The 15,154-nt window shown below is 40.5% G+C and overlaps 2 protein-coding genes across 4 annotated transcripts in view; one reads left to right on the top strand and one right to left on the bottom strand.

Moving 5' to 3' along the window:
• Nucleotides 1-8,966, top strand: part of AKAP9 (A-kinase anchoring protein 9) — a 153,202-nt gene extending 144,236 nt beyond the window's left edge. The window contains exons 45-51 of the mRNA XM_052639055.1: nt 249-431; nt 1,681-1,881; nt 2,729-2,961; nt 4,814-4,899; nt 6,214-6,364; nt 7,194-7,333; nt 8,431-8,966. Coding sequence (XP_052495015.1) covers nt 249-431; nt 1,681-1,881; nt 2,729-2,961; nt 4,814-4,899; nt 6,214-6,364; nt 7,194-7,333; nt 8,431-8,465 — 1,029 coding nt within the window. The 3' untranslated portion in view covers nt 8,466-8,966. The remainder of the gene's footprint in view (nt 1-248; nt 432-1,680; nt 1,882-2,728; nt 2,962-4,813; nt 4,900-6,213; nt 6,365-7,193; nt 7,334-8,430) is intronic.
• Nucleotides 8,967-12,277: 3,311 nt separating this feature from the next.
• Nucleotides 12,278-15,154, bottom strand: part of LOC128046414 (lanosterol 14-alpha demethylase) — a 65,663-nt gene continuing 62,786 nt past the window's right edge. For all 3 annotated transcript variants that reach the window (XM_052638493.1, XM_052638492.1, XM_052638491.1), the window contains exon 10: nt 12,278-12,593. In XM_052638493.1, the coding sequence (XP_052494453.1) occupies nt 12,415-12,593 (179 nt within the window). In that variant the 3' untranslated portion in view covers nt 12,278-12,414. The remainder of the gene's footprint in view (nt 12,594-15,154) is intronic.

Below are 15,154 nucleotides of genomic sequence, written 5' to 3' on the forward strand. Positions count from 1 at the left end.
AGTCTTAATAAGCATGTCTGAAACTCCTTAAAGGTAACACACTCACTCAAGCCTTGTACCTTTACACTTGCTGTTGTCTCTACTTAATATGCCCTTCTTTCCTCCCTGGTGAGGTCCTGGTTATTATTAAAGACTCAGCACAAGCCATGGTTCTTCATGAAATCTGTTGTTCTCGGTGAGTTCACATTTTATCTGCATTATTCGTAAACGTTTGTGCTTGTATGACCTTATGCTGTTTTGTCTTTTAGCCTACCTTAATGTCCCCAGGTGCTTCTTGTGGCTCGTTAACTGAAAGACTACTGAGACAAAACACTGAGCTAACGGGACATATCAGCCACCTGACTGAAGAAAAGAATGATTTAAGAAACATGATCATGAAGCTGGAGGAGCAGATCAGGTGGTATCGACAGGCAGGAGATGGCAGAGATTACGTACGTCTGTTTTTATCATGGTTGCATACTTCGCATCTGATGTGTAGTAGGATCATTAGAAAATTGTATAGGGATCGTAGTAGCTGTTTATTGAGTGACTGATTGGGAATCTTTTCTGCCAGATTCTGGGTTGTGTATGTTCAGAATGTCTAATCCATACCCAGCCTTGCACATGAGAGAACTGAGGTCAGTAGTCAAACCAAGACACATTTATCTTCAAAGCCAGGAAGTTCCTACCCATGGGCCAGTTGCAGACACACGTGAAGAGGTGTTCAAATGTGTGTTCTGCCTGTTCTTGTCGATTATTTATCACTCGTTGTGTTCACAACTCAAGTGAAAATGCTCTTACATTGTGGATTTCAGTCTAATAAACTACTTCGGGAATTTATTTACATTTTTCCCATTTAAGAACTATAAAATACTAACGTGTCAGCTCTGTTAGCATCAGTATGAAGACAGGAAAGACCTGTAAGGCTGGCTTTGTGGTCAGACACACGGTCACACATCGATACAGCTTCTGCAGAGACCCGCTTCCCTGGGTACATGCTGGTCCCCCCCCCCCCCCGCCCCCCACCTTTTCCAGTGTACTGCTTTTGGAACAGGCTCGGCATTTGGACCCAGATGGTCCATTTTGAAGGTCTACTCTCAAAAAACAACAGAAAGAATTCTGTGGCAGTCTAGTGGTTAGGCCTCAGTGCTTTCAGTGCCATGCCCAGGTTCAGTCCCTGGTCAGGAAACTTAAGATCTCTCAAGCCCTATGGTGCAGCCAAAAAGAAAAGACTGTGGACTTTTTTAGTTGAGTACTCTACTAATCTAAACATCTCTGGGTCCAGGCTTTCATAGGGACTTGTAGTTGTAAAGTTAATCTCCTCAGCAAGGCCATAAACTTAAGAGTTAATGTTGTTCTATTAGTCAGTCTGTCGAGTTCACGTCTTTGCAACCCCATGGACTGTAGCCCTCCAAGCTCCTCTGTCCATGGGATTCTTCAGGCAAGAATACTGCAGTTGCCATTCCTGTCTCAGGGGATCTTCCTGACTCAGGGACTGAACCCAGATCTCTAGCAGTGCAGGCGTATTCTTTACCATCCGAGCCTCCTGATGTCAGTTGAGATTGGCTTTGAACTTCTCCATCTGGGAAAGCTGAATACTACTCTGTATCTCCCATAGGGATACCTTTAATAAGTTAAATTCAGATTTTTCCTCAGAGACTTGTTCTTTAAAACCACATAAGTAGGCTCTGGCCTCTGCAGTCTTCCAGGTTTTCGCTCAGTGGTGGCCCCAACATTGAAGCCATCATCACCTCAGAAAAAGAAGTCTGGAACAGAGAAAAACTGGCTCTCCAGAAATCCTTGAAGAGGGCAGAAGCTGAAGTGTACAAACTAAAAGCTGAGCTGAGGAATGAAGCTTTACTTCAGAATCTGAGCCCTGATTCCGAGCACGCCACTATAAAGGTAGGGGACATCCTCCAGCTAAGCATACCCTGACGTCGGTCCTCTGCTTTTGCCTAACTTCGTCTCTCACTAACCCTAATGGTCAGGCTAAAGAATTTTAGGCCACACGGAGGTGGTTTCTCCGGGTGTCTCAGTCTGTCCTGAATGAGGTCTCTAGCTAGTCACAAAAAACCTGTGGTAAAGCATGCCCAGGATTGGGACCAGATTAAGCTCACAGAGGTCACAGAAGCAGCACCCTGAGCTCATGGTCCCCATTCCCACAGTCTCATCCCTAGTAGACCAACAGGAAGTTAGCTTTTCAGTTCCATATAGAAGCTCTACTACTGTCAATATTAGAGGATCATGCTCGGTAATGGTAAGCCCTCTAAATAGCGTCTCTTATGACTCATAATGAATACTGTATTAATAATCCAACTACCTTAATCAGTTAACTTAAAATCAGAAAAAAGAAAATGTTTGTAATATTTATTCCAGCTATGGCGTGAATGTAAGTTTATGACTTTTAAAGAGATAGAAAATATTAACATTGAAAAAGTTAAATGTGGTGATAATAATAAAAGTAGCTCTGTATTATTATACTCTGTACTCTAAAAGCTCTATACTATTTTTGGCTGAGACAAAAATATTTACATTAAATACGACTAATAGGAGCTAAAATTCATGGACTAAATGGAAGTGGAAAGTATCAAGGTCTAGCTTTACTTTTCACTTTGCTGGTAAAATAGAAAACAGTGATGAGGTACCAGCGGTTCTACTCCTGCTACTTTTTAAAAATAAAGAGTAGATTATCCTCCCCTGCAGAACGGTTTGAATAATGTCCTTCTGTTTCTCTTCCCTTTAAACACAGAGGATTTATGGCAAATACCTGAGGGCAGAAAGCTTTCGGAAAGCTCTCATTTATCAGAAGAAATACCTGCTTCTGTTACTGGGCGGGTTCCAGGAGTGTGAGGAGGCCACCCTGGCCCTCCTGGCCCGCATGGGGGGACAGCCGGCCTTCACAGACCTGGAGGTGATCACCAACCGACCAAAGGGCTTCACCAGGTTTCGGTCAGCCGTCAGAGTGTCCATGGCGATTTCCAGGTGAGGTAGTCGAGAAAAAAGGCATTGAGTAGAGAATGCATTTTCGCATTCTGAGAAACTTGGTTATTTTTCGACCTCTCTCTCTGCTCTGCCTCCTGAGCCCTGTCGTCATCCAGTAGGAGTCACTTGCCGTCACTGAAACATGCCTCCCTCTGTGCAAGTTTTCATCCTCTAGTAAGGGAGGGGAACTTCACCTCATATCAGACAGACCCTACAGAAAGGGCCCTCCCAGAGGCAGCCAGCCAGTGACTCAGCTGGAATATCCGGTCTGGGTGGTCCCTCTCTCTCTCTTTTTTTAATCTAAATAAGCCCGTGAACTAGTTCAGACGTATAAAGGAGAGAGATCATAAGGGAGAAAACTGTTTTTTGAAAAGTTACCTCGGCTGACATAGCTTCGTTTTCTGCACTACCACCACAGCCCCTCCAGCAGCCCAGCTGTAGAAATCCCTGGCCTGAGTCTGTGTTGGGCTCTGCTGGGGCATTTGCTGCTCCTTTTCTGGCCCTTCCAAGCTAGGCACTCCCGTGCTCACTCTGTATGTGGCTGAAGTGGAGCCAAGAACCTGACTCCCCTGACGACCCAGCCTCCCGCCGCCCTCTCACCTGGCTGGATGCACCCAGACACCTCGATGCTTTGTCCTTGCTGCCCCTCCCTTTGCTTCTGTAGGAGGCAGACAGTCTCAAAGGACATATTTTTAAAGTACTATCCAATCCCATTGTATTCAGGTTACTCACAAGTACCTCAGAAGGCCGCAGAGGGAGAATAAGAGGTGGTATTAGTGTTTTTGTGTCCTGGGGACCATGTGCTATCTCTCAGCTCCTCACTGCCCTTCTCAGCTGGCCTCCACACTGCCAGGACCTTACAGCCTGCAGACTGTGTCTCCCAGATGGCTTCCTGTCTGGTTCTGACATTTCTCAGCACTGGTACAAGAATTAGAGGGTTGGAGAAAGCAAAGAGCTTTCTTCCTTCTTTTCATTCCCTTCATTACCTGGTACAGCCTATACAGGGTTAAGTGCTGGGAGGTGCGTTGACAAAGAAAAGAGACTTAATCCTTGAAGGCCAAAGGCCGCTCACTGTCTCCTGGGCAGAGCAATATGCACGGACCTCCAGGCAGTAAGTGAGAGGTCACAAGAGTTAGCTGTTCATCTCCGTTTCAAGGACTCGGGAAGGCTCCTTGAGAGCCAGTTACCGTTGAAGGACTTCACACTGTCACTGTCTTTCTTCTTCTCTCGTATGTTCGTTGTATTTTGACTGTCCTAAAAACCGAGCCTTGAAACTAGTTGGAATAAGAAATCAAAACTGGTGCTCCATGAGCTCTTGGGGACAGAATGGGGCAGGCAGCAACTTGCTACAGCTGAGTTGTGACATAGCAACCCCTGTTCCTTTTGAAGCCAGCACTGTATTTCATCCCTGACTGCATGGCCTCACTCCTCTTCCTGCTTCCCCACTCGCTCTCACTGCCAACTTAAGGATCTTTCTGTTCTCCTTCCATCTCCTCTGCCCTTGGGCTCCATGCTTTCCTCCTCTTTTCATTTTTCCTCACCCTTTGTTTGCCCGTCCAGCTTCCCTTTTCTGTTACGTTTGCTCTTCCTCTCTTTGTGTCCCGTGTTCCTCTAAAGCCAGAACGTGGTCCTGGCAGCAGAAGCCCTCTGTGTCTCACGGGAAAAGCCCTGCTCTGTTTCAGTTAGTTTCATCACAGACCAGGGGACATTTACAAAATATTAACCATGTGATTATGTTGAAATTTGATCTGCATTAATATTTAAATGTATGACTTGAATTCTGTAGAAAGTGTGTGTCTATACTCTTACACTATAGATGTTCTGTGAAATTTTCCATTGGAATCTTTTTTAGAATGAAATTTTTGGTTCGACGGTGGCATCGAGTCACAAGTTCTGGTTCCATCAATATTAACAGGGATGGCTTTGGATTGAATCCAGGTGAAGTCAAAATAGAATTTTTTCTTATGTTGGTGATTTCTCTAAAATTACTGCATACCTTCCAAGTAATGTGTTCTGGGACCTGTGTTGTCCAAAGGCAGAGCCCTTATAACTAACAAAGCTGAGGACCTTGCTGTTCTGAAGAATAGTAAAAGAGCTGATTTTTATGGCACAGTTAGTTCACACTAGGCCCCACTCTTTTCCATGTATTCTCACAATTCTGTGACGTAAGCAAAATTATGGATGAAAAACTGAAGCACAGAAAACTTTTGTCATTTGCAACAAATTACCTGGTAGGAAATGGTGGCCCTAGCAGTCGGCTCCAGAGCCCACTCTTTGTTCAGCTGCATTTTAGGTTCTGGTTTGAGATTGGATTGCTCTTACTCTATTATGTGGAAGTTTCAATTTGAAGTTTTCACAATTTAGCAATAGTAAACAGGTTTCTGGGTTTACCAATAGGTAATATAAAAGTTAAAATTCCTTCTCTCTGTACTCAAACACTAGGGCTTCAGCATTTCAGGCAAAAGGAGGAGATCAGAAGCTGGGGAGCACACAGAGCTATAGACACACAGCATAGCTGACATGCACTGGTAGTGAACCACCTTTTCATCTTCTGTCCAGAGGCAGAAGAAATAGGTTTGGTATTATTCTAAAAGAAGTGTTTTTGAAACATGCATCCCGGTGGCTCAGTGGTAAAGAAGCTCCCTACTAACGCAGGAGATGCGAGTTCAATCCCTGGGTCAGGAAGATCCCTGGGAAAGGGAATGGCAACCCCCTCCAGTATTCTTGCCTGGAGAATTCCATGGACAGAGCAGCCTGGAGGGCTACAGTCCATAGGGTCACAAAGAGTCAGACATGACTGAGCACACACACACACATCCTTATACTGAAACAGCTGAAATTTAAACCGTAACGAATTCTGTGTTGTAAGTTAGTATGTCTTGGTTCCAGTTTTTTCCAATGAAAGTCAGTAGAATAGAGTGATGAAAGGACTTAATAACACTAACAGTCTAATATTGTTCATCCACATTGCCTTTTCTCATAACACACACACTTAGACACTCCTCACTCAGAGTAAGAAAGTAAAATTTTTTCTTAGAGGTATAGTTCCAGATTATCAGAAATTCTAATGTTCAAAGGTAAAAACAATAAGCTATACTATTGTTTCTCTAGCAGTTTATCTTGCTATTTCTGTAGCAAGAATAATTGAAAATGATTATAAATAGGAGATAGTGTAGTATAGTGCAATCTTTTGAACCTTATCTGTTTTGTAGAAATTTTTCAAGGGCTTGGTATTTTTCTTTTCTTTACAAGGTACATTTTGGATTACTTTAGGTGCAGAAAAGACTGACACATTTTATCATTCTTCTGGCGGGCTGGAGCTCTATGGAGAACCAAGACATACTGCGTACCGCTCAAGATCAGATCTGGACTATCCAAGGTCTCCTTTGCCGTTTCAGAATAGGTAAGAGTTTGATAAAATCTATACCAGTGTTGTAACTGTTCAGTCACTAAGTCATGTTCAACTCTTTGTGACTTCATAGACTGTAGCACACTAGGCTTCCCTGTCCTCCACTATCTCCTGGAGTTTGCTCAAACTCATGTCCATTGAGTTGGTGATGCCATCCAACCACCTCATCCTCTGTCACCCCATTATCCTCCTGCCCCCCCAGTCTTTCCCAGCATCAGAGTCTTTTCCAGTGAGTCAGCTCTTTGCATCAGGTGGCCAAAGTATTGGTGCTTCAGCTTCAGCATCAGTCCTAATAACAGAGAATGAAGAACACTGTTGGGTCTTTGACTTCTTTGCAATGAAATAGCTAAACATGTCTTTAGTTATATATTGTTTACATAAGCTAATGCCCAGAACCAAAAATAGTTTTTGAATTTGTAATTGGTTTCCAGGGGTAAAGGAAACAGAGCTGATCAAGCATTATTCAGTATATGTGCTGTGGCTAGACATTAAGAAAGGCATTAACTAAAATTGAGTCTTTGGAATTATGAAAAAAAAACTCTGAAGTTTGCAGGACAAGATGCATTTATACGTATGCAGCCTTCATTGATGTTCTCTGCAATAGCAGTTGTGTTGGACATTCTTTTGATGACTTAGTGACTGCTTTGAATTTATTGACAAGTTTTTTCCTTAACACATGGCAGACTCAGAGGTGGGGGGATACATATAGACTGGGGAGTATACATGTGGTCTGCCTTGTGAGGGCAGGGTGGAGGTAGGTTGGTAAGTTACTTGCATTGTTTCTGGATAATCTGGATTCATCTTCATATTTTTAATCTCATAGGTACCCAGGCCTTCCAGCTGATTTAAACCCTGGTTCCTTAGCATGTTCTCAGCTTCAGAATTATGATCCCGACAGAGCCCTGACAGATTACATCACTCGGCTAGAGGCACTGCAAAGACGACTTGGAACTGTACAGTCAGGTACCCTCAGCTTAACCAAGTATTGGCAGCACCACAGTGCTAGATAGACCTGGAACTCTTTCTCTTTTTGAAATTCTTTGACTTTCCTCACTATTAATCAAATTTTCTAGTTCAGTGGATGAGTTATCAGGCTACACTTTAGGAATTTAAGACAAAACAGGATTTATCACCCTGGATCCCACTCTTCCCCCAAAAAATCCCTGCTCGTCTCACTGAGAAGATTAGGTGAGATGCACGATGAGCACCAATGTGCAGATACTCTGAAGCTTCCAGAGACTGCTGGAGGGCTTGTTCCAAAGCAGTCATTTCTGAGCATGCAGATAAGGCATAGGGAGGCGAGAGGAAGACAGGGGTTCTTTAATCACTTAGTGCAGCTGTAATCTTTGTTCTGACCTTGTGCTTTTATGTATGATGCGAGGAAGCCATCCCAGTCCAAAGACTGTAAGGATGACCTTTTATTTGTCCTCCTCAAAAACACACAAAAAATTTCATTCTTAAAAGTGGATTGTGAGAAAAACCTCTTTCCCTCTCTTCAGTTCACTCCTGATTCAAAGGTTTTCAGTCATTTCAATTTAATGACCTTTAGGTCAACTTTCCTACACACAGACACACATATATTATATATATATATATAACTATTATTAGAGACCCTTTTTCCTGCTATTCCTACAAAATAGATAGGACTCATCACTGGTTATTTTTAATAGTTTATCTCTTCATACAAGAAATTGTCCAACCCAAACAACTTGTTGCTATAGGAAACTTACTATCATAGCTGGACTTCGTTGGTCTGAGCATCTAAATTTCACAGGATTTTGAAGAGCAAAATGTCGTATAGAACATTCAGCCCACAGGGCACTTTACAGAGAATCTTGATGTTAATCTCACTTAGCATGCTGTGGAGACAGCCACAGATGCTTTTGAATATACATATTCAAAATCTCTTTTTAAAAAAATCAAATCTGAATAAAACTCCTTTAAGAGCAAACGAAGCATTTTTTTAATGGCAGGGACTAACCTTCTGCCCGTCATGAGCTGGTTAGTCTAAGTCACAGTCTGATCTGAAGTCATTGAACTATCCTGTCCCTGTCTTATAGGCTCAACTCAGTTTCATGCTGGCATGAGAAGATAATCCTTTGAAACATCATGAATTGATTTTAAACAGATTTCCTTTTGTAAGTCAATGGTTCTTTTGTGCTTTTGTATTGTGGACATTCAATGGGACCAATGCGAACACAGCTTATGATTGTATACAAAGCCCTTGCCAGCACATGAAAACAAACTGGAATTTGTACATATAAGCACTGTGTATGTATTCATGCACAATAATCATTCAATTACGTGTATATTTGTGGAATGCTAATTTAAATGATTAAATTATAAACATTGTGTTATTTATCTAATGGGTGAAAAGATTAAACTTTCGGCATTATGATACAGTTGAATGTGTAGCTTGAGGTGTCCTGCACTTTTCTTATAAGGCTACTGAAGTTACATGTTTCTGCCTAATATATTTGCTACTGGTGATGAAGACAGATAATATCACTTGTAGAGACCTATTTTTGTATAATGGTAGAAGTTTTGAATTTTATGGGGTATTTTGTCAAGTACTGAAATAAAAATGACTTCACCGTTTTAACTACACTGTATTTGAACCTTCTTCATTTTTTTATAATTTAACATTTTATTACATTTTTATTAAAATTATATTTACAGCACATGCCCACTTCTACAAATTATAATGTTCACAAGAGCTTAGGATGCAAAGCTAATGTTGCCCCATCCTTCCTGCTCCAACCTTAGACTCAAGGATAGTTTTGATATTTTTAATTCTTTTGATAGACAACAATTACAGTTGCAGTATGTGCTAATACCTTTAGTTCCAGACATATCAACTCTCGATATATTTTACTCAGTATGGTCTATTGACTTTCCAATAAGACAGTTAACCTTTAATTTTCTAACATTGGACTTCCTTTCCTTTCAATATCAATACTATAGCTAATTTTTGTCTGCTCTGATTTTTTTTATAACTTGAGAGACTATCTTAAACCTTTCCGTTTCTTTTCTTCATCAAGTTTTCATGGTAACTTTTGGTTTTCCAGTTCAAAAGATGAAGATATTAAGGTTCCCCCTCCCCCTCCCCTAAAATCTCCTGAAGCCAAACTTTCCTATCATAGTGTCAAAGGTGTTAATATCTCCATGTATCTTACAATCAGCACCATATCTGCTATGTTTTTGTCCATAGCTTGACTTTAAAAGTTGAAAATCAATAAAGCATCTAGCCTCAAAGCTATTTTCCCATAAATACTAGGATCTCACTTCTTTTTTTAAAGCCCATTTTTATGTTATTTTATTTTTTCTCTATGCTTTCACTGTCCAGGGTCTAGGATCAATTCCTGGTCAGAGAACTAAGACCCTGCAAGCTCCAAGGTGCAGCCAAAAAGAACCTTCTACATTTTTAACGAGCCTTAGTTCTCAGCGCATGTCTTAGTCTCTCCAGGCTGCTGTAACAAAATACCATAGCCTGGGTGGTTTATTCAACAATAGAAATTTATCTCTCACAGTTCTGAAGGCTAGAAAGTCCAAGATCAAAGCACCAGCAGATTTGAGCAGATTTGCTATCTGGTGAGAGTCTATTTTCCTAGTTTCGTAGACTGTTATTTTCTGTGTCCTCACATGGCAGAGGGGCAAGGGTAATCTCTAAAGTCTCTCTTATGAGGGCACTAATCCCACTCGTGAGAGCTCCACCCCCTTGACCTCATCACCTCCCCCATTTACAAACACCAACAAATTGGGGGTTCACTTTACCATACAAACCTGGAGAGACACAAGCATTCAGCCTATGGAAGTACATATCACCTTATTTATCTCAAATATGTAGTATTTAGAGATTCAGAAAGTTGTCCTAATTTTAGAATTAAATATTACCGGGATTTTTCTTTCTCCACATCGAGGAAGAGTTTTCCTCTGTGCCTTTGTATCAACTTTAAGTCTACATACAGTGTCATTTAGAAGCCAAATGGGTATTTTTGTGATTAATCCATATTTACCTAATTATATAAATTTAGGGTTATTTGTATCCAAAGGTGTTTCCTCAAAGCCATGCCCAGAGATGATGCAAAATCTTAAATTTTATTAACCATAGTTCAGCAGTGAAGCAGCATTCCTGCTATCCAATTCAAAGATGCTCTCATAGAGGTACTCTTGCTTATAACATTAGGCCTCCACAGTCAGACTTGTTAATGCTTCTTAATAATTACCCTGTAGTTGAAAACTAAATTTTGTTAAATCTTATAACTATTCACTAAACATGAACCAGCCTTACCACAGAGTTTTAACTTTTTTGTGCCATGAACCTGTCTAGCAATCTCGTTAAACTATGGATCCCTTCTCAAAATAATGCTTTTTGGATGTGGACCATTTTTAAAATCTTTGTGAATTTATTACAGTATTGCTTCTGGTTTATGTTTTGGTCTTTTGGCCCCGAGGCATGCGGGAACTTCGCTCCTGACCAGGGGTCCAGCCTGCACCCCCTGCACTGGAAGGTGAGGTCTTAACCACTGGACCGTCAGGGAAGTCCCCAGAAGAATGTTTTTAAAAACATACAGTATATAGAATTGCAAGGGAACCAGTTATATAGACATACTGTAAAGAATTTTTGTGGTGAGTAAAGAAATAAGATCTAACAGATCTGGCAGACTTATAATACCATAATTTTAGTGATAAAGTCACAAGACATCTATCTATAATGTGATATGAAAAGTATATGATTTCTGTTTGCAGAATCATGGATACTGCTGATACTAATGTGGTTACCTAAATTCATGAATAAAGAAAATACTATGGTTTGAAATTAGTACAAATAAAAATGGCACTATTTTTTCCCATCCCAGTTCCTAGATTCCTGAATTTTTCTCATTGAACCACACACTTCACAATTTGTGAATACAGACTATACTCTCAAAGATAGTTTAATGTGAAAAACTCAACACAGATTTTGCCTTCACAAATAGCTTAACATGAGACATCTAACCTTTTAAACAGAGCTGTAATACACAGTCGCATCTCCAGTTATAATTTGAGTTGATTCTTGAACACAGGCTTCACAGAATTTGACCAGTGAAATACACGCCCAAGAAACCCTGCACTGTATTATCCTTGTCTTAAAGCCACAGTTCCTGATCTCAGGTTTTGTATTTAACAAAGAAAAAACAAAGCTTGTTAACCTAAATTAACAGAACTAATCACAAAAACCCCTGATTAGATTCTAGAGAGGAAATGGAAATCACCTTGGGCCAAAGAGAACAAAACATCCTTGAAGTACTTTATTTTGGACTTCCACACAGATGGAACTGTGTGGACCCAGATACAAATTTATCAGGCAGATAAATATGTGATATTCGGTAATTAGGTCAAGTCACACGAGCAGTCTTTTGTACTAATTATTTTTTAGGAAATATAATTAGTCATTGTCAGAAATCTGTTTCCTACGGACAGTGCTTCCAGCTATTTCAAAGGCTATATTTTCCTACAATATAGCTCCATCATTGCTAAATATCATCATACCAAAACAATAGGATTCTCTTTTATCCAAGGCTTTAAATGTGTTTATTCCCTCCCCACCCATCCTTACATATACATACACTGCCCAATAAATGAATGAAAAACCTAAGGCTTCCAGATATTTCACTGGGCTTTTATACTTGGAGATCTAGTACAAGATCTGAATACTCTGAACTTTCTTGCCAAGAGCTATGTATGCTCTTAACACCTGGAAATTGTGTCATTTAGAATCTGCCAGTTACCAAAGATCCTTACCCCCAAACTAATGAGCTTGATTTCCTTAAAGAGAGCATATGAAGTATCCATCATAAAACTATTAGGAAATTTCTGAAATGCCATTGGATTTGATGGTGCTGTTCAGTTAATACATAAAAACCGTAAGCTTAAATAAACTTTATTTAAAATTACAAACTCAAAAAAAAAAAAAGCATACTGGGAGTTGTATCATAAACTTCATTCTCTTCAGTGCTTTCGCAGTTTACAGATGTTCAGATTTTAGTTCCCTGCTGCCTTTTTCATTTTGATCTTCGTTTGTATCGGATAACTGGGTTTTCAGGGGTGTGAATCATAGTTGTATAATTCACAGTGGGAAAATACCCATCAATGAGATCAAATTCATATAAACGAAGCATAGTGGACCAAATTGTCTTGATTTGAACATAGGCAAAATTCTCCCCAATGCAACGATGACGCCCTAGAAAAGAAAAAAAAAGTTTCCATAACAATTGGTTGGAATTCTTTCTCATCTCTTTGAGTCTGGAGTGATAAAATTTGCTTATCTACAGTTAATTAAAGGTGGAAAGCAGATATACAGATACTATAGTAAAGAGACATTCTTTTCATAACAGTGTAAGTAACCATAAAAATCCCAAGAGATTTTTAATGTCTGTTAGGGGAAGCAGCACAGGGGTATTATACAATGATTTTTCCAATTGTTTTTTTCCTGAAACCCAGCATCTATCTAGGTTGATATATGTAACGTTTGAAACACACAGTGGTAATCAAGTTTGGAGATAAACTAGAATATTCTGAACATCTCTTCCAAGAGACCCATAGTTAAAAGTTAATAATATGAACCTTCCGATCAAAACTTTAAACGCCATTTCAAATGATTATGGAAAAGGAATTTAATACACTGAAAATAGCAACACATCAAGATGTAAAGGGTCATATATGTATAAAAACTGGCAAGCTGATTCCAAAATGCAGAGAGAAATGCAAAGGACTAGATCTCCAAAGCAACCGTGAAAGAGGAGAACCATGTTACAGGACTTAAGGCTTCAAATATGCCTTCATTACTAGAGGTATCACAACCTCTGATAATGTGATTTGTAACAAATATGTATTTAGTCGACCATTCTTGGCACAGAGTTCCTCAAACCACTGGAATTTCTTAAGTGAAGAGAGCAATAAAGGTCAAAGAAGAAAAGAGCCTTTTGTTATCCATAACAAGCCCCTCTGAACCACAACTTGAATTTGCAACATGAGGTGACTTTTGGGGGTGGGGGTGGCACACCCAGAGAGGGCATGCAGCTGTGTACCCCTTCCTTCTGCTTTGCTCTGTGCTCTTCAGTCAGGCTATTCCTGAGTTGTATACTTCTGCAGTAAACCAGCAGTCCACCTGACCTGCCTCTTGAGAAATCTGTATGCAGGTCAAGAAACAACAGCTAGAATTGGACATGGAACAACGGACTGGTTCCAAATAGGAAAAGGCTATATATTGTTATCAAGGCTATATATTGTTATCATGCTTATTTAACTTATATGCAGCATACATCATGAGAAATGCTGGACTGGATGAAGCACAAGCTGGAATCAAGATTGCTGGGAGAAATATCAATAACCTCAGATATGCAGATGAAGAGGAACTAAAGTGAGGTGAAGAGGAACTAAAAAGCCTCTTGATGAAAGTGAAAGAGGCAAGTGAAAAGGTTGGCTTAAAGCTCAACATTCAGAAAACTAAGATCAGGGGATCTGGTCCTGTACTTCATGGCAAACAGATGGGGAAACAATGGAAACAGTGACAGACTTTATTTTCTTGGGCTCCAAAATCACTGCAGATGGCGACTGCAGCCATGAAATTAAAAGACGCTTGCTCCTTGGAAGAAAAGTTATGACCAACCTAGGCAGCATATTAAAAAACAGAAACATTACTTTGCCAACAAAGTTCCATCTAGTCAAACCTATGGTTTTTCCAGGAGTCATGTATGGATGTGAGAGTTGGACCATAAAGAAAGCTGAGCGCCGAAGACTTGATGCTTTTGAACTGTGTTGGAGAAGACTCTTGAGAGTGCCTTGGACTGCAAGGAGATCCAACCAGTCCATCTTAAAGGAGATCAGTCCTGAAATAGTCATTGGAAGGACTAATGCTGAAGCTGAAACCAATACTTTGGCCACCTGATGCAAAAAGACCCTGATGCTGGGAAATATTGAAGGCAGGGAGAGAAGGGGACGACAGAGGATGAGACGGTTGGATGGCATCACTGACTTGATGGACGTGAGTTTGAGTAAACTCCAGGAGTTGGTGATGGAGAAGCCTTGCGTGCTGCAGTCCATGGGGTCACAAAGAGTCAGACACGACTGAGCGACTGAACTGAACTAAAACCATCAGTCAGTAAGCAAACTTTTTGGAGTTCTGTGAGCCATTCTAACAAATTATGGAAGCTCAAAGAGGGGGTCTTAATAGTTATTAAGATCTAAAGTTCCCAAAGGACTTTATACTTTGATTTACGTGAGGAAAAGGTGTGACCAATGATAAACAAGTCATGTCACTTAAACAGTCTTTTTGGAGAAATCAAATGTCGTAGAATACAGTTTATCTGTACAAAGTACCAATGACTAGAGAAATTACTGGAGGAAAAGCAGTCAGCCTGCATTATTTTAGGATCTTATTCGAAATGCATAGGTTTGCACAGTTAGGCACTACCTGTCCAAATTTCAGTTCAGTTCAGTCACTGTCATGTCTGACTCTTCACGACCCCATGGACTGCAGCACGTCAGGCTTCCCTGTCCATTACCAACTTCCAGAGCTTACTCAAACTCATGTCCATGGAGTTGGTGATGCGATCCAACCATCTCATCCTCTGTCATCCCCTTCTCCTCCTGCCCTCAATCTTTCCCAGCATCAGGGTCTTTTCAAATGAGTCGGTTCTTTGCATCAGGTAGCCAAAGGATTGGAGTTTCAGCTTCAGCATCAGTCCTTCAATGAATATTCAGGACTGATTTCCTTTAGGAGGGACTGGTTGGATCTCCTTA

The sequence above is a fragment of the Budorcas taxicolor genome, chromosome 4 (assembly GCF_023091745.1).
Source record: "Budorcas taxicolor isolate Tak-1 chromosome 4, Takin1.1, whole genome shotgun sequence".
NCBI lineage: Eukaryota > Metazoa > Chordata > Mammalia > Artiodactyla > Bovidae > Budorcas > Budorcas taxicolor.